The sequence below is a fragment of the Palaemon carinicauda genome, chromosome 6 (genome assembly GCF_036898095.1).
Source record: "Palaemon carinicauda isolate YSFRI2023 chromosome 6, ASM3689809v2, whole genome shotgun sequence".
NCBI classification, from domain to species: domain Eukaryota; kingdom Metazoa; phylum Arthropoda; class Malacostraca; order Decapoda; family Palaemonidae; genus Palaemon; species Palaemon carinicauda.
This window is the reverse complement of record NC_090730.1, coordinates 22,647,666-22,674,469: the sequence shown is the minus strand read 5'-3', so window position 1 is coordinate 22,674,469 and position 26,804 is coordinate 22,647,666. Positions and strand designations below refer to the sequence as shown.

At 40.6% G+C, this 26,804-nt stretch overlaps 1 protein-coding gene and 1 long non-coding RNA gene across 2 annotated transcripts in view; both read left to right on the top strand.

Annotated features, from left to right (window-relative positions):
• LOC137642053 (uncharacterized) overlaps positions 1-26,804 on the top strand; it is a 64,046-nt gene that overhangs the window by 30,633 nt on the left and 6,609 nt on the right. The gene's annotated exons all lie outside the window — the stretch shown is intronic.
• Positions 17,964-19,907, top strand: LOC137642052 (uncharacterized). The gene is made up of 2 exons (XM_068374617.1): positions 17,964-19,396; positions 19,529-19,907. Exon 1 carries the CDS (start codon positions 18,347-18,349, stop codon positions 18,998-19,000), a length of 654 nt encoding a protein of 217 aa, XP_068230718.1. The 5' UTR covers positions 17,964-18,346; the 3' UTR covers positions 19,001-19,396; positions 19,529-19,907.

Here is a 26,804-nt window from a genome sequence, read left to right as displayed (position 1 = left end):
ATGCTTCATGAGGGCCACAAGGGTATTGTTGCCATGAAAGCCGAAGCAAGGTCTTTTGTATATTGGCCTAATATGGACCAAGATTTGGAACAAATAACTTCTAACTGTGCATTATGTATAACAAATCTCAAACATAAGGCCATTTCACCTTTATCTTGGCCGTCAGTAGATAGACCTTGGTCCCGCTTGCATGTAGATTATTGTGGGCCCATTGACAACATGCAATATTTGATTATTATTGATTCCTTTTCTAAATTTATTGATGTCTATGCTTGTAAGAATATAACTTCAGAGGATACCATACAATGTTTAAGGTCGTGTTTTGCTAATTATGGTATTCCTGACACAATTGTATCTGATAACGCAACTTGTTTTATGGCTAGGGAGACTCAGAATTTCTTTCAGAAAAATGGTGTTAGACATTGTTCAGGAGCACCATATAATCCAAGTACAAATGGGCTTGCAGAACGGGCTGTCCGAATATTCAAAACTAATTTCAAAAAGTTTGATTGTAAATTGCCTGTAAAAACCAGAATGGCAAAATTTTTGTATACTTATAGACGTACAGTACAGTCTTCCACTGGCTGCTCCCCAGCTGAATTATTATTTGGAAGGAAATTTAAGGGTCCACTAGATGTAATAATGCCTAAACAAGGAGATGAGTTTTACGTTCATGAGTCTAAATTCAGAGTTGGTGATGCAGTATATGCCAGGAATTTTGGTAAAGGACCAGAATGGGTAGAAGCTAAGATTATCAAAGTTCTGGGTGAAAGGAATTATTTAGTTTCTGTAGATGTTAATGGTATTTTGACTTGGAAGCGTCACTTATCACAGTTATTTGAGAGAAAAATGTATAATACTAGAGTAACTGATGAATCATCACTATTAAAAGATACAATGATTCCCTCTGTTCCTGTAGTTTCTTCTCCCAATAATGTACAAGGATTAGAAGAAACAAACAACCCTATTCAGAACTCAAGTAGGATTTGTAATCCCAATGTAGAAGTAGTAGGATCAGAGAACAGTAATTGTGATACTGGTGCCATTGTAAGAAAATCTACCAGAGTAAGTAAAAAACCTAGGAGACTCATTGAACAAATTTAATTTTTTTGTGTGTTAACCTAAGGGGGGAGGAGTGTAATGTATTGAGAAACACTACTCTCTCATTCTACTATGTTGAACCTTTGAGTTGTTATTGTTGTCTTCCCCGCCATCCACGAACTGTGACGCCAGCAGAAGCATGGGTCTGTTTACTTGTATTTGATGTACCAGAATAAAGTATGGACTTACCAACCTGTCTTCTTGGAACCTAAGTACCTAAGGGAAGAGGATGTAACACTATTCTTTTGGCAACTTCATCTTTCCTATATACAGTACTTGAAAAATACTCTAAATTTCCCTCCCTACTGAGTGTAGGGGGCTGCTGTCAATTCCTGAAAAAATATAATAAAGGGATTTTGACGAAGGAAATATCTATTTCTGGGAAGAGACCTGTGACACCCGTTGAAAGAAGTCCTTCTTTACACTTTTCTAATATAAATCTTCCAAATATACTAGAGAAAGATAAAAGCATGGAATGCAGAGGTTACTACCCTCACGCGATCACCTTGTGGGTGTCGTGTATACAACGGGCGTGTGGAAACCACTATTCACAGGCTGTCTTCCATTTAGATAATCCCTTCATCAAAGGGGAGGGCGTGACAGGCCCTAGAAAACACAGTTGGGCTACCCCACCGACACCTACCACGCGCGCCCTCCAGGTCATCCTTCTGCAAGAACATATGGCTTGGCAAGGAGAAAAGGGGGTGGGTCCGTACAAAACAACCGGGAAGGGTTTCACCGGGCGTCACAGGTCTCTTCCCAGGAATATATTTTTCCTTCGTCAAAATCCCTTTTCTGGGGCGACCTGTGACGGCCGGTGAAAATGTACCAGAGAATGCCTTCCAAGCCCAATACAATAATAACATAATAAGGAGAATACAATCACTATGTAAGCCAATATTATAATACTGTAAGTAAACATAAAATTACAAACTAGCCAAAAGACATAGGGGACGTAAGACTAAAATAATTATGAAGACAAGGAATTATCTGAGTGTCCAGTCGCAAAAGGTATCAATCTTACATGTCTAATGGTAAATACGATAACAGTTAAATCATAGGAATTAAACATGATTAAATAACTTGGGCTAACGAACCACCCAGGAGAGTGGCGACGTGGTGTGAGTGGCGGGTAGGAGGGAGGAGAGAAGAGATGGAATAAAGGAATAATCAGGGGCCTGTAAGTTCTTTAGTTAGTGGCGTTTGAAAACCATAGGAGATTTCCAACCCGTATATTTTTAAAGGTCATCATAGTCCATGTTCTGGAAGTAATTGATGGAGGTAGCTATCGACCGTATATCATGAGCATGGGGAAATGATTCTGGGTTAGCATGTTTAATGAAGTAGAGGATTTGTTGTTTGATACCTTGAATGGTCATAGTACCCCCTTGTTCCCTGATAAATAAGGGGCCAGACGAGCGGCTGGCAGATCTAGCTAAAAAGGCCCTGAGAGTAGTGACTGGACACGGCGAAGGATCCTGGGGAAGAGAGATAATCTTCCAAGGGGACCACCTACTTTGCGGGTCCTCATTTTTAGCTAGGAAAGCTCTGTCTGGAGAAAGCAGTACTTCGCCTGTAGGTAGGAAATCTGTTTTCCGGGTTACGTGAGAGAGCTGCTAGTTCTGAGATTCTAGCACCTGAGGCCATAGCTGTTAGAAATAGAATCTTCCTAAGCAGAGTGATATAAGAGCAGGACTCATTGTCCGTGTCTGACGCAAGTTGGAGGACATCGTTCAGAGACCAAGAGACTTTGTGGCCGATCCAAAGGTCGAAGCCTAGCATACGCTTTTGGAATAGATGAGAAATGGGAATCCGCCAGGTTAATGTTAAACCCAACAAGGAAGATCTTCTTCAAAGCTGACTTGATGGTGGTTATAGTGCTAGCTGCCAGGCCCTTGTCAAATAGGAACCTAAAGAACGAGATGGCTAAATTCGGAGTCATACGAGTGTGGTCTGAATTCTTTAGGAAACCTGCTAATTTCTTAACAGCCGAATCATATTGACGAATTGTCGAGTCCCTTTTGTCCACTTTGATGAAGAGAACGTTTTCCGGGTCAATGTTTGCGTCTTTATGAGCTGCAAACTTCATGAAGTCCACAAAGTTAAGGTTTTGGCTATCCTTGAGGAATCTGACACAGTCTGTGTTTGGATTACTGTACTTGGGTCAGTTTGGGGAATGGAATCCGGAAGGGTCGGAGTTTCAACTCGAGGAGGAAACCAACTGCTCTTTGGTCAGTGAGGTGGTACTAAAGCCACTGCACCCCGGAAGGAGCGTAGTTTGTGCAATACTTTCATTAGAAGATTCACTGGTGGAAATAGGTAAATCTTCCTCCAATGGTTCCAATCCAGGGTTAATGCATCTATGGCATAAGCCTGAGGGTCCATGTTTGGTGTCACATAACATGGAAGTTTGTGATTCATCTGAGTTGCGAATAGATCTACCTGGAGGCCCGGAACCAGTCTGAGTATCCACCGGAATGAAATTATGTCCAGAGGCCATTCTGATTCCAGTGGTTTCGTCCTGGATAGTGAGTCCGCTATCACATTCTGGACTCCCGCTAGGTGAGTTGCGGACAGGAACCAGTTCTTTTCTGTTGCCAAGGCGAAGATAGTGACCAGGATCTGATTCAGGTTGGGTGACTTGGATCCTCCTCTGTTGATGCAGTGTACTACGGCTGTGCTGTCTGACACTACTCTGATGTGAGTCGACCTCGGAGGAGAGAGTCTCTTCAGGGTCAAGAACACTGCCATGGCTTCGAGAACATTGATATGGAAGTGTTTCATGGCGGGTGACCAAGAGCCCTGAAACTGATGTTCGTAGTAACCCCCCCCCCCCCATCCACTCACAGACGCGTCTGTATGAATTGTCACTTGTGGAGGTGGGAATTGAAAAGGAACCGATTTGGAGAGGTTATTCGGTTCGGACCATGGCTGTAGCCTCATTTTCAAGATAGAGGGGATCTTCGAGACCTTGTCTCTTAAAGGTACTGTAGCTCTCTTTCTCCAAACTCGATTGATGTCTTTGAGTATGGCTTTCAATAGTCGATCTGTTACTGAAGCGAATTGAAGAAGGCCGAGGATTCTTTCTAAGGCTCTTCTGGACACCTGTTTGTGTTTGAGAAAATTCTTGACCTTGGAAGCTATTTCTCTTACCTTTTTGGGAGGTAGAGACAGCTTGTGCTTTGAAAGGTCCCACTGAATGCCTAACCATTCGAAGTGGTCTGAAGGTAGTAGGCGGGATTTTTGGAGATTGACCCAAAATCCCAGGTTGGCGAGAAAACGAAGTACTTTCTTCGTAGCTCTGTTGCATTCCAGGGCCGACCGAGCCCAAATGAGCCAATCGTCCAGATAACCAGCGATCTGAATCCCTTGGTTCCTGAGTTGTTCTAACACTCTCTCCCAGTTTCGTGAGTATCCTGGGTGCAATGTTGAGGCCGAAGGGCATGACTTTGAACGCAAAGGCTTTCCTGCCTAGACGGAAACCTAGGTAAGGAGAGAAGTTTCGAGCTATTGGTACGTGATAATAGGCGTCGGTAAGATCGATAGAGGTGGTGACGGCCCCACGGGGAAGTAAGGCCCGTAACTGAGAGATAGTCAACATCCGGAACCTGTCGCAGAGGATGTAAGAATTTAGCTTTGACAAGTCCAGGACCACTCTCAATGCCGACGAGCCTTTCTTCGGAACTGTGAACAGGCGGCCTTGGAACTTCAGCGATCGAACCCGTTTGATTTCTTTTTTCTTGAGTAACTGTGGTGTACTCTCTCAGTATGGTAGTGGGTTTCTGGAAGAAGGCCACTGGTGGAGGAGGAGGACCTTGTGACCATTTCCACCCCAAACCTTTGGAGACTATGCTGTGAGTCCACGGACTGAAGGTCCAATGGTCTCAAAAGTGGTAAAGTCTCCCCCCTACTGGGACTATATCATTGCAAGGGAGTGAATCTAGGTCCTTTCCCTCCTCGAGCACCCCTTGTCCTAGGTCCTCCTCGTTGACGGAACTGTCCTCTACCCCTGTAGCTACCTCTCTGTTGTCCACGAAAGGGACCTGAGGGTTCGTAGCTAGGGTTGTATGCGGGTGAGGGCATCCAAACGGGGTTGGGTTGTGTACCTGGGGGAGCAGTGAGGTGGACCACCTGTTGAGGGGGATTCGGTTGTAGAGTCGACGAAGCAGCGGGAGACTGTGATGACGAGTGGGTAACAGACGATTGATGGTAGTGACCTCGGTTCGTCTTGTAAGGGGCAAATCTCTGTTTCTTCTTGAAGAAGGTTTGCCTTTGGGCTTCAACCTTCCTTTTGGCAGTGAGGCCCCACCTCGCTTGCAAATTTTGGTTTGCTCACGCAGCGTCTTGTAGAACCTTGTTCACCTCCTCCTGAGGAAAAAGGTTCTTACCCCAGCAGGGGGAAGCTATCAGCCTGTTCGGTTCATGTCTGATTGAGGCCTCAGATAGAACGTGTTTCCTGCAACTAACCCAAGCCGAACAAAACTCGTGTAGGTCGATTTGGAAGGACAGAGACAGGTTCTTCGTGAATACCCGGAACAAGGTCTCAGTCGGATAAAGCGAGGCTAGAGACTCCACGGAGGTAATGGAGTGGAGAGACCTAGCTAACCTATTCCGTGCCTCAAACTCAGTCTTGAGAAGATTTTCCGGTAATTTGGGAAGCTTCTCAGAAAACAGATTAGAGGCGCAGTCTGGGTCTAACTTCCATACTGTGAAAGTAGAGGGGGCATCGTCCCAGATAGTAGCGGTACTCGGGATGAGCATGGAGGTGGGGTCTGTCTCTTTAAGAGCCGGCATGGCAGAACCTTCTTTGATAGCTTGAAAAGTAAGACCTGCCACTTTATCTGTAATAGGTAAGGTAATAACGGGAGAAGCTGTAAATATGGTGTAGGCTCCTTTGTGTGGGGTGAGCTTGGAATTAGTGCACCCCCAGTCCGACAATTTCCTGGCCCAGAGAGCTTGGGCCTGCTCTTTAGGAAATACTACCGTTTCCTTCGGTACCTTGTCTAACCTAACCAAGGCATGTTCTTTCAATCGGATGAAGCCGTTGAATGGGAATTTTAGTCCCGGAGGGTAAAATTCTAGGTCCTCTAGAGGGTGGGTGCCTATGCCCTCCAGAGTTATGGCACCATCTATATATGAAGCATGTAAGGCAAACCTCCAAGGGTTGTTTTTATCGAAGGGGGTTAACTTCGATGCGTCTGGGTCTGAAGGAGGAGGCATCTGAGTTCCTGAACGGATCAGATTCGCCACCATATCTTTGAGCTCCGTCATAGCTCCTTGGTCTGTCCTAGACTGTTGTTGTAGATGCTGTTGTATCTGCTCTTTCACAATATCCCTGACCATGGCGGCGGATAAGGCGGGCTCCCAAGCCCGATCCGCTGACGTAGCCCTGAACTTAGCGGACTTCGTCTTTTTAGTAGTCACGGTTTTAGGTAAAGTAATATGAACATCAGGATCCTTTGAGGGTCCCGGGACCGGTAACACTGATAATGGCAAAGCTGAAGGCTTAAAGATACGTAGTGGCTTCACCTTGGGTCGTACAGGAATGGAGGGATCCCGAGGAGAAGCCGTAGGCTTATCAAAGCCGTGAAAGGAAGCAGTAGAGGAAGGAGTGAGGGATGAAAGGGGGTCCACCAACTCATCACCACCTACCTGCTCATCCATGGGTTCGTCGTCCAGATCTAGAAAGGACGCGTCCTCCATCAATAAAACTTCTTCCTCCGTTGGAATGGTTGCTCTAACCACCTCAATTAACGGGGCCGCTGTCTCCGGTGGAACTGTTGCAGTAGTATAGCCCGGGAATAGGCGAGAAGCCATGTCTCCATCAAGGAGATAGGGTGCGCCAGACGGCGCATTCCTCCCAAAACCTGACACCCACGGACGGAGAGTAGCTCTTGCCTCCCGGAGAGATTCATCATCAGCCTGAAAGAGGTGAGGGGATTAATGATGAAGTAATAATCGATGTAAATATATAAAGACCAATTAATTCATCGCAAAGGATATTAACAGGAACAAACTAGAACCAACTTACATCCTCGCTCAGGAGTAGGGATGACAGCTCATAGCAGAGCGTGCATGACTCCGGGAACCATACCATGTAGGGGGCTTGTCCCGGTTCCCGAGAGAAGGATATGGCGCAATGTGCATGGGACCGGCATAGATCATGGCCCAGGGGATCAGTAAAGGCAGCGGAGCAGCCCTTGGCTGCGCAGGGGACTTTCTGTAAAAGAAAGAAGACATAAGTCTGGATGTTTCTTGAGACTCTGGTCAGTGAACAGATGAATCAACAGAAACAAATAAATTTAATTATGTGTGAGTAATATGTTAGCTAACAAATTAATATATTAACAACCAGTAACCATGAAACATGTAACTATAAACCTCATCGGTAAAAAATTGTTAACTCCGGTTCTGATCGCCTGATTGATCTCTGTTTGTACTGGAGATCTGGTGACAAAGGTCTGTCATCGTGATATCGCGAACCTCAGCGGTAAGATAATATTAACCTCAATGCTGAACGTCTGTGTTATCTCCAGTGAAGCCAGAAAGGACCATAATAATGTAATTGTGATTAATCATGACAAAGGTACGTGTGCAAAAGGCCGCAGCCGGAGTCTGAGTGCCGGATTTCACCGTTGCACTCCAAATATCTGACTACTTCTCACCCAATGAGTATCCATTATAGCGGAGTATAACTCAAGGCGGAGCTACGGGTGTCGGCATAAAGCGATCCCAAAATAATGACTCATACACTAACGAAACCTATTAATAGTGCTAGCTATATTAACAGTAACCACATCAATAAAACGTGAATATCATCAAGCGTAATATCATCAACCCGGAGAAGAAGAGGAGGCAGGAATAACGCGTGATCGTATAAAACGGAAAAAGGGAAATCCACCTCCCCTACGCGAGCTTAATAAATAAAACGAGAGAAAGGGTAACTCGTAACTGTAGTAACAGAAAACGAGCACTCTATGCTCACGCTCTCATGGTTACATAATAAAGAACCAAAATCACACAATAATATGATAAGAATGATAAAATTGTAATAACCAAGAACGAAGAATAACGACAACATAACAAATAAACATAAAGATAGAGTCTAAAACGAGCACCTTCCTGAGGCGTGTACATAACTATAACAAAGACTAGATCGATATTCTTCGTTGGTCCAAATTGGACTTGCTAGCAAATAATTACCATAGTAAAAACAATAATAAATAATGATAATAAATTTGGTCATGAAACGTAAGTGATATAACCTAGATGACAGAGTACCAGATGGGCAATATTAACTTGAAAAACTAACGAAGCGAACAAAACCAAAATGGCTGCCAATACCGAGGCAGGCCAACCGCTTCCCAAACTAAAATCCACATTATTGGAAAAAGAACACTAATGCCCGGTACTGAAATAAACTGTCAAAACAAACTATGGTACTTAACATTGGTAAAGGTGAAGTAGCAGCGTCAGTCATGTTGAATTAACGACAATCACTTGCGAAAACATCGAGCAAAACAATTTACGACTTAGCGGGCAAGTCCAAAACAGGAGGATGACCTGGAGGGCGCGTGGTAGGTGTCGGTGGGGTAGTCCAACTGTGTTCTCTAGGGCCTGTCACGGCCCTCCCCTTTGATGAAGGGATTATCTAAATGGAAGACAGCCTGTGAATAGTGGTTTTCACACGCCCCGGTTGTATACACGACACCCACAAGGTGATCGCGCGAGGGTAGTAACCTCTGCATTCCATGCTTTTATCTTTCTCCAGTATATTTGGAAGATTTATATTAGAAAAGTGTAAAGAAGGACTTCTTTCACCGGCCGTCACAGGTCGCCCCAGAAATAACAGATTAAGGCATTTTTGGGGGCACAGAGGGATATTCAAAATAAAAAAAATAATAGTGTGTTTCATAACATACAACCAACAAAGCTTTCCTAGACACAAACCATCCATTATTTCAAAGTCGCTATGGGATCCGTCTTTTATGGCCTTGTCAGACACCTCACGATTGGATATCACGAGCCTGTTCTTCAGTAGCTTTCTAGTTACAGAACTTCTGACATTTGCTTTGTTCCAGCTTTTCCTGTATACAATACTGGTGAAAAAGAAACAAGTTTATTCTCAATGCTTGTACGGGATATGAGATCTTCCCATTACGAGCACCAAGATTTCCTCATCGTCCATTTATATTTCAACTTTGTGGGAATATTCCGATTGTGTTCTCTCCCCTCAAGGCAAGATTCCTTCCTTATTTTCTCCACAAACGTTGTTTCCCAAGGATCAATGGCGCCCTATGATCGAGAACCATGTGATTGGTAATCATGCTATCAGAATTTGCACTTGTTATTTGGGTAATCATTACTTTCCCGTCAAAAGGAAACGAGATCAAATATCAACTGTTATCTGTTTCATACCGGTACTCCCACCCGATACCTTTCAACATCTGGAATCTTCCACGACTTAGATCTTCCCACGCTCTGAGACTGGACTAGGACATGGAAATCCTCACACAGAGAAATATTACCAGATGCCAATATCTTCCAACTCATTTCCTCAATAAGGATTTGATCAGGTTACTTCTCAATCTCAAATTAATCCTCAGCTCTCGTACTGTGGAGGATTTATTTTTTGTTTTATTTTATTTTTGGTTTTGCCAAATCCTGAGAGAGAGAGCGAGAGAGAGAGAGAGAGAGAGAGAGAGAGAGAGAGAGAGAGAGAGAGAGAGAGAGAGAGAGAGAGAGAGAGATATTGTGTTAGCGAGCGAAAGTAGTTAGGTTAACGATCGTTTGTGGTGAGAAAGACTGTTGGTACAAATGAGATTGTTTGTTTACATTTTTTAGTTAGGTTACGACAGTGGTGAATGTTTCGGAGCGAATGCTTTTTTTATTTGACTGCAGCATAAGGCAGTTGTGTGAGAGCTGGATTATATTTATATTTTTCTGACCAGCGTGGAAGTGTTGATTCATTTAAAAAGTAAGTACAGTTTTGTTTATCTTTGCTTGTCGTGTTTGTGAGTGATAGGAACAATTTATTATTTATCTTTGATTATAGTGCGATAGTTCAGTTAGCTAGAAGTGTTCGTAAGTGTTTTTCTTTTTTATTTTGGCAGGCCGTGATTCCTCCTTTGGAGAGTTATTTTTTTGAAAGTTGACTTATTGTTGCTGACCAGGCCTGTGATAAAGGATTTTGTTTGGACTGCTGTTTTGGACCACGATTGTTGATGACCTGGCCTGTAATTGATTGTGTTAGACTGCTCATTTGGATTGCCCAAGCGTTGATGACCTGGCCTGTTTAACAAGATTACGTATGATGATGATGATTATGATTGCAACACTCACGACCCAAATCAATTAATGCAGTTGTGTTGATATTTGTCAGTGTTGCGGTTGCTACAAAGTTGTAGTTTGGGGCAATTAAAGACTGTTGGCCCTTGGGTGGACGAAGGTGTCCACTCAGAAATATATATATTAATTGCGTTTATATTTGGAGTTGAAGGGAATTTTTAGCTTTAAGTTTTGTTTTTCATGGGTTTATTTGAATGTGTTTTCTATATATAGTAAGTTAAGATTGTAGTGCTAAGTGTGATTTTTTTTGGTTATGGAATATGGTTGGTGATTTTTTTAGTATTAAGTGATTGTTTTGGTATCAATAAATATAGTTTTAAGGTTATGTTTTGTTTTGTTTATCCTTTTGTCCAAGAGTCCAGTTGATAAAGTAAGGGGAAAGTTTGTGTTGTGGGACCATTGTCAGTAGGTGTGATTCAGGGTGTGGGGCTTGTTTTTTTTTTACATCCCGCCACATTATTTTGGTGAGAAAGACTGTTGGTACAAATGAGATTGTTTGTTTACATTTTTTAGTTAGGTTACGACAGTGGTGAATGTTTCGGAGCGAATGCTTTTTTTATTTGACTGCAGCATAAGGCAGTTGTGTGAGAGCTGGATTATATTTATATTTTTCTGACCAGCGTGGAAGTGTTGATTCATTTGAAAAGTAAGTACAGTTTTGTTTATCTTTGCTTGTCGTGTTTGTGAGTGATAGGAACAATTTATTATTTATCTTTGATTATAGTGCGATAGTTCAGTTAGCTAGAAGTGTTCGTAAGTGTTTTTCTTTTTTATTTTGGCAGGCCGTGATTCCTCCTTTGGAGAGTTATTTTTTTGAAAGTTGACTTATTGTTGCTGACCAGGCCTGTGATAAAGGATTTTGTTTGGACTGCTGTTTTGGACCACGACTGTTGATGACCTGGCCTGTAATTGATTGTGTTAGACTACTCATTTGGATTGCCCAAGCATTGATGACCTGGCCTGTTTAACAAGATTACGTATGATGATGATGATTATGATTGCAACACTCACGACCCAAATCAATTAATGCAGTTGTGTTGATATTTGTCAGTGTTGCGGTTGCTACAAAGTTGTAGTTTGGGGCAATTAAAGACTGTTGGCCCTTGGGTGGACGAAGGTGTCCACTCAGAAATATATATATTAATTGCGTTTATATTTGGAGTTGAAGGGAATTTTTAGCTTTAAGTTTTGTTTTTCATGGGTTTATTTGAATGTGTTTTCTATATATAGTAAGTTAAGATTGTAATGCTAAGTGTGGGTTTCTTGGGTTAATTGAATTTGGTCGGAAGTTTGTCAGAGATTGTTCGGGAATAGGGAAGCCTTTGAATGAGTGGACAGGTAGGAGAAATAGTACGAGACTGAAATGGGATGAGCGTATGATTGAAGCATTTGAAAACTTGAAAGAAGAGGCTGCGAGAGACGTCACTTTGTCTTTTCCCGATTATAGTGAACATGCGAGTATGCTAGAGTTATATACGGATGCTAGTGGGATTAGTATGGGCGGTTGCTTGGTTCAAATGCAAAGAATAAACGGAGATGAACAGTTGAGAGTGATAGCGTATGTAAGTAAAGCATTTAATAAGGCTGAGCGAAGGTATTCCACGATTGAAAGGGAGTTGGCTGCGATAAGGTTTTGCGTGAAAGCGTTGAAGGTATTTTTGTATGGTGTGAAATTTATTGTGCGTACTGACCATCAGCCCCTAGTGTACATGATTAGGAAAGAGTCTGTGAATGCTAGAGTTGCGAGGACAATAGAGGATTTGAATGAATTTGACTTTAAGCTAGAATATGTACCTGGAAGTAAGAACGTGATAGCAGATGCGATGTCAAGAATGCATGGTAAGATAGAAGAGAGTAGCGAGAATGATAGTAATTTTGAAAGGTTGCCGGAAGATTTAATGGTGGTACAAAGTTTTGAAGGGGATGACATGGTGTATAAATGTATTTGGGTGGGTTAAATAAGGTTAAATTGAAGGGTTTAAATAAGGATATACCTGCTAGTATAGATGAGCTTAGAATGAGTGTTAGGAATGAAGTATCGAAAGAAATGGCATATAAGGAGGAGGATAGTATGCTTGAGGGTGAATTGTTATCAAAAGTATTGTTGGTAGTAAGTATGTTATATGGTGTCACTGTTTATTTGTATTTTGGGTGGAACCATCCGATGCAGTACCGAGCAAATAAAGAGATTGAAAGGGAGTATATATTGAGGTTACAATGTAATGAAAGATGTTGCAAGTTGTTGAGTAAGAAAGAGGATTGTCTGAGTGACTTGAATCCGAGTGGTATGAGCATGGAAGATAGCAAAGATGACTATGGGTGTGATAAGGATGACCCTATTGATAGGAGAGTAAACATTTGTATGCATGGTGTAAAAGGAAGAATGATGACGTATGTGGGTATAAATGACAATGAATACTGTAGTTTAATTGATACAGGTGCGCAAGTGTCATTAGTGAATATGTCTGTTATTAAGGAAATAGAACGGTACAATTGGGAAGTGAAAAGGCAGTGTACGAGTGTGAGAATTCATGGGATAGGTAAAGGAAGTTTGCTAGTTTGGGAAGAAGTGCGTTTGAAAGTAAAACTGGGAAGTATGGAGGTGGAACATAATTTTATTGTAATGGGAGAGAATGAGATGCCTAGTTGTTTTTTGATAGGAATTGACTTTTTAAGATTGCATGATTTATCAGTTGATATTGGTAGTGGTTTGCTTCTGAAAAATGGATGTGAAGTAGTTGTGATAGAAGATAATAGTGTATTTATGGCGAATTTTGTTGGCATGGTTGATATTACGAGGAGTGAGGATGATCTACTGACTAAAGAGGAGGTGGAAGAAATGCAAGATGAATGTGAGGAAATTAAAAGGTTACGTGAATGTATGTTGAATAGTATTGAGGTAGAAGAATGGTCGTCTGATTTAGAGGTGTATAAGAAAGTTAGTAAGAGACTTATTGTGTGTAAGAATATTGTTTATTTTCTACATAAAGGAATGGATGAAGATATATATGTTCCTGTGTTTCCAATGCATGCAGCAGTAAGTATGTGTATGTTAGTGCATGACAGATATGGGCATATGGGTAAGAATAAATTATGGGAATGCATGCGTGAGAGATTGTTTACACCTGGGTTGAGTCAGATATGTAAGGATGTAGCGACTACGTGTGAAGATTGCCAGAAAGGGAAGTATCAGAGAGTGCATGCTAATCCGCCTGTTTTGAGATTACGTATGAAAGAACCATTTGAGATGTTTGTGATTGATTGTGCTTCGTTGCCTGTGACTGCGAGAAGACATGTGGGAATGATTGTTATGGTTGATCGCATGAGTAAATTTACCTATGCAATACCCATCAAGGATAAACGGAGCGAGACTGTTGCAAGAATGGTTGGTCAAGTGATGTTGCCGATGTGTGTGTGTGTAAGCCTGTGAGAATGTTAAGTGATAATGGCCCTGAGTTTGTTGGATGGGAGTTTGAGCAGATGTTAAGAGAATGGGGTATTGAACATGTGTATTCGACTCCTTATATGCCAAGTGCGAATGGGTTGGCTGAAAGGACTGTAAGAACATTAACTGAAATTTTGCGAATGATGAGTTGTTACGATCCTCGTGGGGATCGAACCAGATTCTGTTGAATTAATTAATGAAATGGGGACATTTCAACTACAACCAATTAGAGACAGTAGGAAATATAGAAAGAAAACTCGCAAAAGAAAACATAATTTTATTTACAACTAGACAAAGGTGAATGTTTCTTGATTGAGTACTTAGGAAGCACTGAACTAAACAAAGAGAATCATTTGATTAAACTACACTCCAGCAAAATAGGGGAACAGTCAAGATGGTAGATAAATAATACAAAAAGAATATACTACTCTTCGCAGCAGCTCTCGACGGTTGGCAGGAACGGAGATGTTTTCAGGTCTGGCGGCTCGTCGGGGGTAATGAGGGCGGGAGGCAACTCGTTAGGACATCTCGGACAAAGCTGGTTACGTCTGCATTCTCGTCCTTACGCCTTCTCTCCTTCGCTCAGCTGGTTCGCCCTCTCTCTCTCTTTTCTTGGGTTTCTTCCTCGTCTCTTTTTCGTACTCTCCTCTTTTCTTGATCGCGTGGAAGTTTATATATCCCTGTATGGGAGGGGTTAACTATGGACAGGTCCATATAAGGAAATTTTCTCGTTTCTTCATCCTCATTGGTGTTCCTTGAAACCGCTGATAACACCTAGACGAACGCTCTGCTGGTGTAATCAAATTTCATAAAGTTGACTCCTTCGGCTAATGTACTTCTCTTCGGCGACAAACACACTTAATCTTCTCTTATGGGTTCCTTGGTCCTCTATAGACAGGGGCTCGTTGTGCTCAAAGACCTCCAACCTAGGCACATAACTTGACGATGGCAGCTTCAATAAACAATAGCGGGACCTTATCTCTCTCTCTCTCTCTCTCTCTCTGCTTCTCTAAGAGTAGAAAAATCACGTGTTTTAACATTCTTTCCTATATTATTCTATCTACCCATGACACGTCCCCCTAAAAGAAAAAAAAAAGAAAATCTACTGATTTTATCTTTTTTTTAAACAAAGCTATCAAAGGAGAAAATCTCTTATCCCTAAACTGAGAGACAATTACTTCATTACTCTCGTATCATGTAACCAAAAGCAAAACACACTCTTACGTGTTGATAGAAGAAAAACACAAAAACAGAAAGGAAACAAACGTCCATATCATTCTGAAAAGTCTCTAGAAAGACTGTCGGCTATTACATTATTCTTTCCCTTTATATGAACTATCTTTAAATCATAGTCTTGTAATTCCAAACTCCAACGCATGAGACGTTTATTCTTATTCTTAAACCTATCTAAGTAGACTAATGGATTGTGATCAGTATACACAGTTAAAACATGACCACTATGTACATAAATCTCAAAATGTTGTTAGGTTGATACTAAACTAAACAATTCCTTCTCAATAGTTGAATAGTTCTGCTGTGCTTTATTTAACTTCTTCGAATAATAAGCCACAGGGTGCTTGATCCCATTCACTTCTTGCAACAGAACTCCCCCTATTCCAATGTCACTTGCATCTATCGCTAAATTAAATTCCTTGCTAAAATCGGGCAACATTAGTACGGGCTCGTGAATCATTATGGCCTTTAACTTATTGAAAGCTTCGATACATTCATTATCAAATACAAAACTTCGTCCTTTCTTGAAAAGATTAGTAATTGGAGCACTTATTTCTGAAAAATTAGGAACAAATCGGCGGAAATATGAAATCATTCCGATGAACCTCATTGCCTGTTTTTTACTGGTAGGAATTGGGAAGTTGATGATAGCTTCTATGTTCCCATCCTTTGGACAAATCTTACCTAGACCTACCTTATGACCCAAATATGTGATCGAGGTTTTTCCGAATTCATATTTTGCTGTTTCAAGTGCTGACAATACTTTAGCTAAAATGCGTAAATGTTGCTCCCACGTATCTGAAAATATTACAAGATCATCCAAATACACAACACAGTTATCAATTCCATTTAAAACTCTATTCATTAATCTTTGAAAAGTACTCGCTGCATTTCGTAGACCAAAAGCCATAACTTTGGGTTCATAACTACCGAAAGGTGTTATGAAAGCAGATATTTTCTGTGCTCGACTACTTAAAGGTACTTGCCAATAACCTTTGGCCAAATCAAGTTTAGAAATAAACTTAGCATTTCCTATTTTATCTAAACAATCTTCTATCCTGGGGAGAGGAAAATTACTTTGTTTCGTAACACTATTCACTTTTCTAAAATCAATACACAGCCTATCTTCTATATATAATTTGATGTCTGGAGATATGTTATCTTTGAAACTTTCTAACAAAACTAAGTTCTTGAGATCTTCAAAATTATCGACTTCAGCGGAAGTCAACCAATCACAAAACGACCTTTCTAACTTCTTTCCGTACTCTACATAAGTACTAGTATCATCTCTCTTCAAACTTCTAAACTTCTTACGGTACGCCTCTGGTACCAATCTGTATGCACTAAGTACGGTTTCTTTCACAGTTTCATAATCTTTACTTTCATCCTCAGACAAACAACTATACACAGAATGTGCTTTACCACTTAAAACAGATTGTAAATACAATGTCCACTGTCTTTTAGGAGCGCCTACTCTGTTCATTAACTTTTCAAAAGACATAAAATATTTTGTAACATCTTCCTCATCAAATTTCGGTATAAGTTTAAGCACTGCACTCATATCTAAACTATCAGTGTCACTATTTAAAGATGAATTGCTCCCTGATCTGCTACCTGACCGACTGTTATGAAGAGTTTGTCTTAAACGAGCCATTTCTAACTCATGCTTACGCTGTTTTTCATTTTCTTCTCGCTTTCTTTCATTTTCTTCTCTTTCAGCTGCTCTTTCATCTCTCTCAAACGTTTCCTGTTCTCTCTTAATAACATAATCACGGAGATCATCGCCATCTAGACCAAGAAGTTTACCTGAATCTATCAAATCTCTCGTCATCGCACTCATTCTGTTTCTTTCTATATTCTCCCTGTTTCAATTGGTTATGTAGTCGAAAATTCTGGCAAAGGTCGCCAACTGTTACGATCCTCGTGGGGATCGAACCAGATTCTGTTGAATTAATTAATGAAATGGGGACATTTCAACTACAACCAATTAGAGACAGTAGGAAATATAGAAAGAAAACTCGCAAAAGAAAACATAATTTTATTTACAACTAGACAAAGGTGAATGTTTCTTGATTGAGTACTTAGGAAGCACTGAACTAAACAAAGAGAATCATTTGATTAAACTACACTCCAGCAAAATAGGGGAACAGTCAAGATGGTAGATAAATAATACAAAAAGAATATACTACTCTTCGCAGCAGCTCTCGACGGTTGGCAGGAACGGAGATGTTTTCAGGTCTGGCGGCTCGTCGGGGGTAATGAGGGCGGGAGGCAACTCGTTAGGACATCTCGGACAAAGCTGGTTACGTCTGCATTCTCGTCCTTACGCCTTCTCTCCTTCGCTCAGCTGGTTCGCCCTCTCTCTCTCTTTTCTTGGGTTTCTTCCTCGTCTCTTTTTCGTACTCTCCTCTTTTCTTGATCGCGTGGAAGTTTATATATCCCTGTATGGGAGGGGTTAACTATGGACAGGTCCATATAAGGAAATTTTCTCGTTTCTTCATCCTCATTGGTGTTCCTTGAAACCGCTGATAACACCTAGACGAACGCTCTGCTGGTGTAATCAAATTTCATAAAGTTGACTCCTTCGGCTAATGTACTTCTCTTCGGCGACAAACACACTTAATCTTCTCTTATGGGTTCCTTGGTCCTCTATAGACAGGGGCTCGTTGTGCTCAAAGACCTCCAACCTAGGCACATAACTTGACGATGGCAGCTTCAATAAACAATAGCGGGACCTTATCTCTCTCTCTCTCTCTCTCTCTGCTTCTCTAAGAGTAGAAAAATCACGTGTTTTAACATTCTTTCCTATATTATTCTATCTACCCATGACATGAGTACATGTGGTAATGATTGGGATTTGTATGTTGGTAGAGCGTTGTGGGCTTACAATGCAACAGTGCATAAGAGTACGGGTATGTCTCCATGTAAGTTTGTGTTAAATTTTGAAAAAATAATAAGACCGAGGTTGGGTGTGTCGGAGGATGGTAGAGATGTGTGGAGGAAAGCAAATAAGAGGTTTGAAAGCTTTAAAGTTGGTGAAAGAGTGATGAAAGAAGTAATTGAAAAGGGTAGAATGAATGTAAATAAGGTGCGTGATAAATTTGAAGGTCCCTATGAGGTGTTAGAAGTTGGTTCGAGTGGATTAAGTTACGTTTTGGGTAAGTTGTGTGTGGGTGGTATTGGGGAAAAAATTAGGGCCCACCACAACCAGTTGCGTAAATGGAAAGAGGTAGCCTACCTGAGTATATCCAAGAGAATGGGATGAGTAAATGGTTGAAAAGGAACAAGGGTGAACCTAGTATGTATGAGGACTTAGGTCTGGAAGGTAAACAGTTAGTGTTAGTAGAATATAAGAAAAGGAAGAATACAAGAGCTTTAAGTAAAGATGAAAGAAGGGGAAATTTTATAAGTAAAAGTGAGAATAGAAATAAGTATGACAAGGGTGTAAATGTGCAAGTGTGTATGGAAGATAAATGTGTTAATACAGATGAATCATGGCTGAGTATGAATGATACCTATAGTGTGTGTGGCTTTTCCTTAGGTGATGTAAAAGAAAGGATGACGAATGCGAGAGTGAGAGATAGGAGAATGATTAGTAGTATGAATGAATCTTTTACTAAAGTTGAGAATGTTTTTGATGAAATGGATGAACTGTTTACAGAAATGAGTGTAATTATAGGGCCAGATGAGAACGAGGTAGATATGATTGTACATGATATATTAGATGATATGGAATTAGATAGGAATAGTGTTAATGTAGCGAATGATTGTGATAAGGAAGAAGTGAATGAGAGAGTATATGGAGGCCCAGTTACTCGGAGTAGAGGTCCCGTTCCCGACTGCGACTGGGTTATGAAAAAAAAAATAATGTAAGTGTTGTGTGAGAAGGATTTGGCAAAGTAAGGGGGGAGGAATGTGGAGGATTTATTTTTTGTTTTATTTTATTTTTGGTTTTGCCAAATCCAGAGAGAGAGAGAGAGAGAGAGAGAGAGAGAGAGAGAGAGAGAGAGAGAGAGAGAGAGAGAGAGAGAGAGAGAGAGAGATATTGTGTTAGCGAGCGAAAGTAGTTAGGTTAACGATCGTTTGTGGTGAGAAAGACTGTTGGTACAAATGAGATTGTTTGTTTACATTTTTTAGTTAGGTTACGACAGTGGTGAATGTTTCGGAGCGAATGCTTTTTTATTTGACTGCAGCATAAGGCAGTTGTGTGAGAGCTGGATTATATTTATATTTTTCTGACCAGCGTGGAAGTGTTGATTCATTTAAAAAGTACAGTTTTGTTTATCTTTGCTTGTCGTGTTTGTGAGTGATAGGAACAATTTATTATTTATCTTTGATTATAGTGCGATAGTTCAGTTAGCTAGAAGTGTTCGTAAGTGTTTTTCTTTTTTATTTTGGCAGGCCGTGATTCCTCCTTTGGAGAGTTATTTTTTTGAAAGTTGACTTATTGTTGCTGACCAGGCCTGTGATAAAGGATTTTGTTTGGACTGCTGTTTTGGACCACGATTGTTGATGACCTGGCCTGTAATTGATTGTGTTAGACTGCTCATTTGGATTGCCCAAGCGTTGATGACCTGGCCTGTTTAACAAGATTACGTATGATGATGATGATTATGATTGCAACACTCACGACCCAAATCAATTAATGCAGTTGTGTTGATATTTGTCAGTGTTGCGGTTGCTACAAAGTTGTAGTTTGGGGCAATTAAAGACTGTTGGCCCTTGGGTGGACGAAGGTGTCCACTCAGAAATATATATATTAATTGCGTTTATATTTGGAGTTGAAGGGAATTTTTAGCATTAAGTTTTGTTTTTCATGGGTTTATTTGAATGTGTTTTCTATATATAGTAAGTTAAGATTGTAGTGCTAAGTGTGATTTTTTTTGGTTATGGAATATGGTTGGTGATTTTTTTAGTATTAAGTGATTGTTTTGGTATCAATAAATATAGTTTTAAGGTTATGTTTTGTTTTGTTTGTCCTTTTGTCCAAGAGTCCAGTTGATAAAGTAAGGGGAAAGTTTGTGTTGTGGGACCATTGTCAGTAGGTGTGATTCAGGGTGTGGGGCTTGTTTTTTTAACATCCCGCCACAGTACAAGCACTGATATACCACATTGCACTCTCATGATTGTTGGCAAGGATCCTCTCCAACCGGGGTCAGGCACTTGCATGACACTGTTACTCACTGTGTGATGCTGTTTTTTCTCCAAAGGCAAAGGCAGTACCCCTTAGCTTCAAAGTATGAGAGCCGGTAGCAGCTCAGTCATCGAAGGAGGCCAGCCAATACTTTTTGGCTAGGATCTATGTTAATTATGTGCACATTATACTGTACTATAAATGTAAGTATTTTAATATGATTTTATATACTTTAATTCATATTTATTGCAAAGTAACATGTTTTATGTGCTCTTAATGCAATTCCAGTGATACTGTATGATGTGGCGGGATGTAAATGATAACAAACCCCCACACCTTTGATCACTCTTACTTCCAAAATATCCCACAATACAAACTTTCCCCTTACTTTACTTCAAACTGGACTATTGCACAAAGGGAAAAACAAACAAAACATAACCTTAAAATTATATTCACCGCAACCAAAAAAAAAACACATTAAATTCAACAGACAAAAATAACAATACACAAAATTCGCTATATATATATCGGTGCGTGAGGGTACTGAGAACTCGCCCAACAATCGAAAAAAATAATATCCTTTACATATACCCAACACCGTCAGTCCACGCACAGTACCGAAAAACACTTACCCACTAAAACACCAATCACATTCTATAACCTAGCAAAATAATCAACACTTAACACTAAAACATACGAGAAACCTCTTAAATATTTAATATACGTGTGTGGCCACCGTCGTCCATAGACTCCACACACTGGCAACTCAGTCCTTATCGCCAATTGCCACAAATCCCTGGCAACAATCACTGCAGTCAATTCGACTGTCCAATCACATTAAAGGTGGTCATCATCATATCATCATCAAGGAACAATTTATTTTCAGCCGGGTCGTCAACGATTAAAATTCTTTGTATATTTCAGCAGTCTAAATATAAATATCCGCAGTCTTCTCCTAAGTTCATAGTACGGTCCAGGTCGTCATCATCAAGCTATTCATACAAAGCAAGTAGGCAGGCAAGCAACACCTTCAAGGCCTAAATTTAACTCAAAAGAATGTTAAGGAGTCCAAAGGAGCCTAAAGGAGGAATTACGGCCTGCAATAAAAAAAGAAAAAACGCTTACGGAAACTAACTAACTAAACTATCGCACTATAATCAAAGATAAATAATAAACTTTCTATCATTCATGATCGTGCCTAACAAAAATAAATAAAAACAGTACTTACTCCAATATAAACAAAAATCACTTCACAGCCGGCTGTCGAAGAACAAAACAAACAACCGACTCCTGATACAGTCAAATAGAAAATCCTTTCGCCCAAGACATTCATTACCGCCCTAGCCTAGCTAAAAATGTAAACAAACAACCTCAAATATACCGACAGTCTTTCCCACTGCAAACAATCATTCGCGAACTACCACTTGTTCTTCGGCGCGCATCGCGGACACACAAACACACGCACACACAAACACACACACACTCTCTCTCTCTCTCTTTCTCTCTCTCTCTTGCGTGATCTAGCAAAACTAAAGCAAATTAAATCTCTCTCTCTCTCTCTCTCTCTCTCTCTCTCTCTCTCTCTCTCTCTCTCTCTCTCTCTCTCTCTCTGACAAAACTAAAACAAATAAACACTCACTCACCCTCTCTCTCTCTCTCTCTCTCTCTCTCTCTCTCTTGGACAAAACTAAAACAAATAAACACACTCTCTCTCTCTCTCTCTCTCTCTCTCTCTTGGACAAAACTAAAACAAATAAACACTCACTCTCTCTCTCTCTCTCTCTCTCTCTCTCTCTCTCTCTCTCTCTCTCTCTCTCTCTCTCTCTCTCTCTCTCTCTCTCTCTCTCTCTCGATTTGGCAAACAAAAAAAATAAATTAAAATAAAATTAATCCTCCACATTCCTCCCCCCTTACTTTGCCAAATACTCACACAACACTAACCTATTTTCTCTTTACTCAGTCGCAATCAGGAACAGGGCCTCGGCTTCGAGTAACTGGACCTTCATATACCTGCACTCTCTCATTCACTTCTTCCATGTCGTTTTCATTCAACGTACTATTACGATTCCCGTCTATGTTCTGCTCGTCTAAGATATCATGCACTATTTCATCTACGTACTGTACCTCAATTTCATCTGGCCCTAAAATCTCACTTATTTCCGTCAGCAATTCATCCATTTCATCAAAACCATTCTCCACTTTAGCAAAAAATTCATTCATGCTACTTATCATTCTAATATCTCTCTTGCGTTATTCATTCTTTCTTTTACATCTAACGAAAAGCCACCCACACTATAGGTATCATTCATACGCAGCCATGATTCATCTGTATTAACACATTTATCTTCCATACCCACTTGTACATTTACACCCTTGTCATACTTTTTTCTATTCTCACTTTTACTTATAAAATTTTCCCTTTTTTCATCCTTACTTAAAAGTTTCAAACGCCTCTTTTTCCTATAATCAACTAACACTAATTGTTTATTTTCCAGCCCTAACTTCTCATGCATACTAGATTCATACTTGCTCATTTCTAACCAATTATTCATCCCATTCTCACGAACACTGATCCTATTCCTTCTACACACACAGGAGGACTCACCCAGTTGAACCCTCTCACACTCTAGTTTCCCGAACATCCTGGCTGACTTAATCCCTTCCTCCTACATACTCTAGCTACATGCCCATCTCTACCACATTCAGTACACTTACCCCGCGGCTTCTTGCACATTCTAGCATAATGACCATCCTTACCACAATTACCACAAATCACATTCATACGATTACTCCTACATCCACTTGCTACGTGCCCAGTCATACCACACCGATAACACTTAATCACTTTCTCTTTCTTACAGTCGCTAATACGATGCCCTATCTCTCCACACCCGAAACATGCTCCTAATGCCCATCTACACTCGTTCTTTTTATGTCCTACCTTCCCACACCTATAATACCTCTCTTCACGGATACCACTACCTAACCTAACTTGCTGCGTACTAGCACTTCTATCTCTCCAAACTTGATTTCCCTGTCTAAACCCGTCATTTCTCGGCATGGGTATTCCTACATTACTCACCCTAACACTTCTGTCTACTACACTATCAGCTACCCTCATTGGCCCTCTCATAACAGCATCTCTAAAACTACCAAATTCTGGCACACACTCCTCCATTCCAGTTCTTACACTCACAGATTTACTTTCTTTCATACACCTATCCAACTCGTAATCCTCAACTATCTCTAAAATATTATCCCAAGTCAATCTCTCTCTAGTCCACCTCATTTTCTCCTTCCGTTTCAAATGAATAAACTCACACACACTCTCTGGTACTGTACCCAAAAACTTCTTCATTAGTTCCTTATTTTCATTTATTCCTTCGTCCCAATACTTCTTTCTAGCCAATGTTTCTAACCGACATACATACATCGAGATTGCTTCACCCACCTTCATTCATGCTTCATCAAAATAATTTTTTCGCTTATACCTAACACTACCTTTCATACGTTTTACCTGTTCAATTATCCTCTTCTTTACACTTTCATACTCAACCTCTCCTACACTCATTATCACCCCATACATCGTCAACAAATATCCTGACAAAAATTCTCCCAACTCCCTAGCCCAAACTCTCTTACTATCCCCATACTTAGCCTGACAAAACTTTTCATATTCCCTAAAGAAGTCATATACATCCCTACTGCTATGTTCATTAAAACTTCCATACCTAGGTACCTCATAAACACTGTCTTACAAACTTCCTCTACTTCATTCTCACTACTATCTTCACTGTCTACTCCCTTCTTGTTGCCTTCTTCTTCATTTGAATACAATGAATCTAATTCTACACTCAAAGTCCTATCTTTAACTATTCCCTTCTTACCCTTTTTCTTACTAACCACCTTCACCCATTCATGATCATCCTCACTTACACCCTGACCTTTCTTCTTTTCTTTCTTCACATTATCTTTACCTTTCTTCTCAGTCTTCCTATCACCCTTCGTTCCAATCTTACTATGCCTAGTCCCTTTACTTTTAATATCACTATCACTACCTTCCCCATTATCACTTACCCTATCTTCTTCCACCATCAACCCGTTACCAGAAGCAGAAGCAACTCCTCCGACTGCACCTTCACCCATGACAGTTTTCATCATCCCCATTACTTGCCCTACCATTGCTTCCATTTGTTTCTCATTTTCTCTCATCCTCATCTCAACACCCTCTTCCACTCTCTCTACAGTTCCCTGAAGTTCCCTAAGTTTCCTTTGCATCTCCTCATTCTCACTACTTAACCTCGCATTCTCCAACAACAACCTCTCCTCTCGCTCATTAGACAACCGCAATTCCTCCTTTAAAATATACAACTGTTAATCCATTTCTTCCATTTTGATACCATTAATATTTTAAGTAATTCCTAAACATATTTACCCTTGTCCAACAGTCCAGTTTCAATCCCACCTTCGACAGTCCCTGTTCGGGCGCCAAATTTATATGGCGGGATGTAAACGATGACAAACCCCCACACCTTTGATCACTCTTACTTCCAAAATATCCCACAATACAAACTTTCCCCTTACTTTACTTCAAACTGGACTATTGCACAAAGGGAAAAACAAACAAAACATAACCTTAAAATTATATTCACCGCAACCAAAAAAAAACACATTAAATTCAACAGACAAAAATAACAATACACAAAATTCGCTGTATATATATCGGTGCGTGAGGGTACCGAGAACTCGCCCAACAATCGAAAAAAATAATATCCTTTACATATACCCAACACCGTCAGTCCACGCACAGTACCGAAAAACACTTACCCACTAAAACACCAATCACATTCTATAACCTAGCAAAATAATCAACACTTAACACTAAAACATACGAGAAACCTCTTAAATATTTAATATACGTGTGTGGCCACCGTCGTCCATAGACTCCACACACTGGCAACTCAGTCCTTATCGCCAATTGCCACAAATCCCTGGCAACAATCACTGCAGTCAATTCGACTGTCCAATCACATTAAAGGTGGTCATCATCATATCATCATCAAGGAACAATTTATTTTCAGCCGGGTCGTCAACGACTAAAATTCTTTGTATATTTCAGCAGTCTAAATATAAATATCCGCAGTCTTCTCCTAAGTTCATAGTACGGTCCAGGTCGTCATCATCAAGCTATTCATACAAAGCAAGTAGGCAGGCAAGCAACACCTTCAAGGCCTAAATTTAACTCCAAAGAATGTTAAGGAGTCCAAAGGAGCCTAAAGGAGGAATTACGGCCTGCAATAAAAAAAGAAAAAACGCTTACGGAAACTAACTAACTAAACTATCGCACTATAATCAAAGATAAATAATAAATATCTATCATTCATGATTGTGCCTAACAAAAATAAATAAAAACAGTACTTACTCCAATATAAACAAAAATCACTTCACAGCCGGCTGTCGAAGAACAAAACAAACAACCGACTCCTGATACAGTCAAATAGAAAATCCTTTCGCCCAAGACATTCATTACCGCCCTAACCTAGCTAAAAATGTAAACAAACAACCTCAAATATACCGACAGTCTTTCCCACTACAAACAATCATTCGCTAACTACCACTTGTTCTTTGGTGCGCACCGCGGACACACAAACACACGCACACACACACACACACACACACACACACACACACACTCTCTCTCTCTCTCTTTCTCTCTCACGCGATCTAGCAAAACTAAAGCAAATTAAATTCTCTCTCTCTCTCTCTCTCTCTCTCTCTCTCTCTCTCTCTCTCTCTCTCTCTCTGACAAAACTAAAACAAATAAACACTCACTCACACTCTCTCTCTCTCTCTCTCTCTCTCTCTCTCTCTCTCTCTTGGACAGAATTAAAACAAATAAACACTCTCTCTCTCTCTCTCTCTCTCTCTCTTTCGATTTGGCAAACAAAAGAAATGAATTAAAATAGAATTAATCCTCCACAATGACTTCAATACTTGTGGCAGATAGTCGGAAAGTCAAACAAAATTACTAAAAACTGAATTTGTTCCTGCACAAATACAAACCTTCCACTATTGTTTTCGGCAAAGTTTAATTAGCCATTATAATTTTCGGTGAAGAATAACTACCTCATCCGCTAGTTAGCGGGTCGGGGTGGGGGTAGCTGGCTACCCCGCTCACTTGCACACCTGGGGTGAGTAACCACTTTGCTTTTTTGGCTCGTTAGAGACGGACATAGTGACGGTGCACTCCCGATTTATGACTGGCTTTGATAATTCACTTTCTTTTCCTCTTTTCAGATTGTGTGTGCAAATTTGTCCCATGTGTACTTGTCAAGGTTCTGAAGGCCATGCTTGCAGTGCCTTCTTGTCCGGCATGGAGACCAACCCCCCCTTCCTGTGTCTGACCTGTCGGGCCCTACGGTGTTCGAGCGCCGACACCTGTATAGTGTAGGGAGTGGTCTGCCTGGCAGTGGGAGAGGTTCAGGGGACAGAAGAAGTCCAAACGAGATTCTTCCCCTTTGGGGTCTTCCTCGAAGTCGAAGA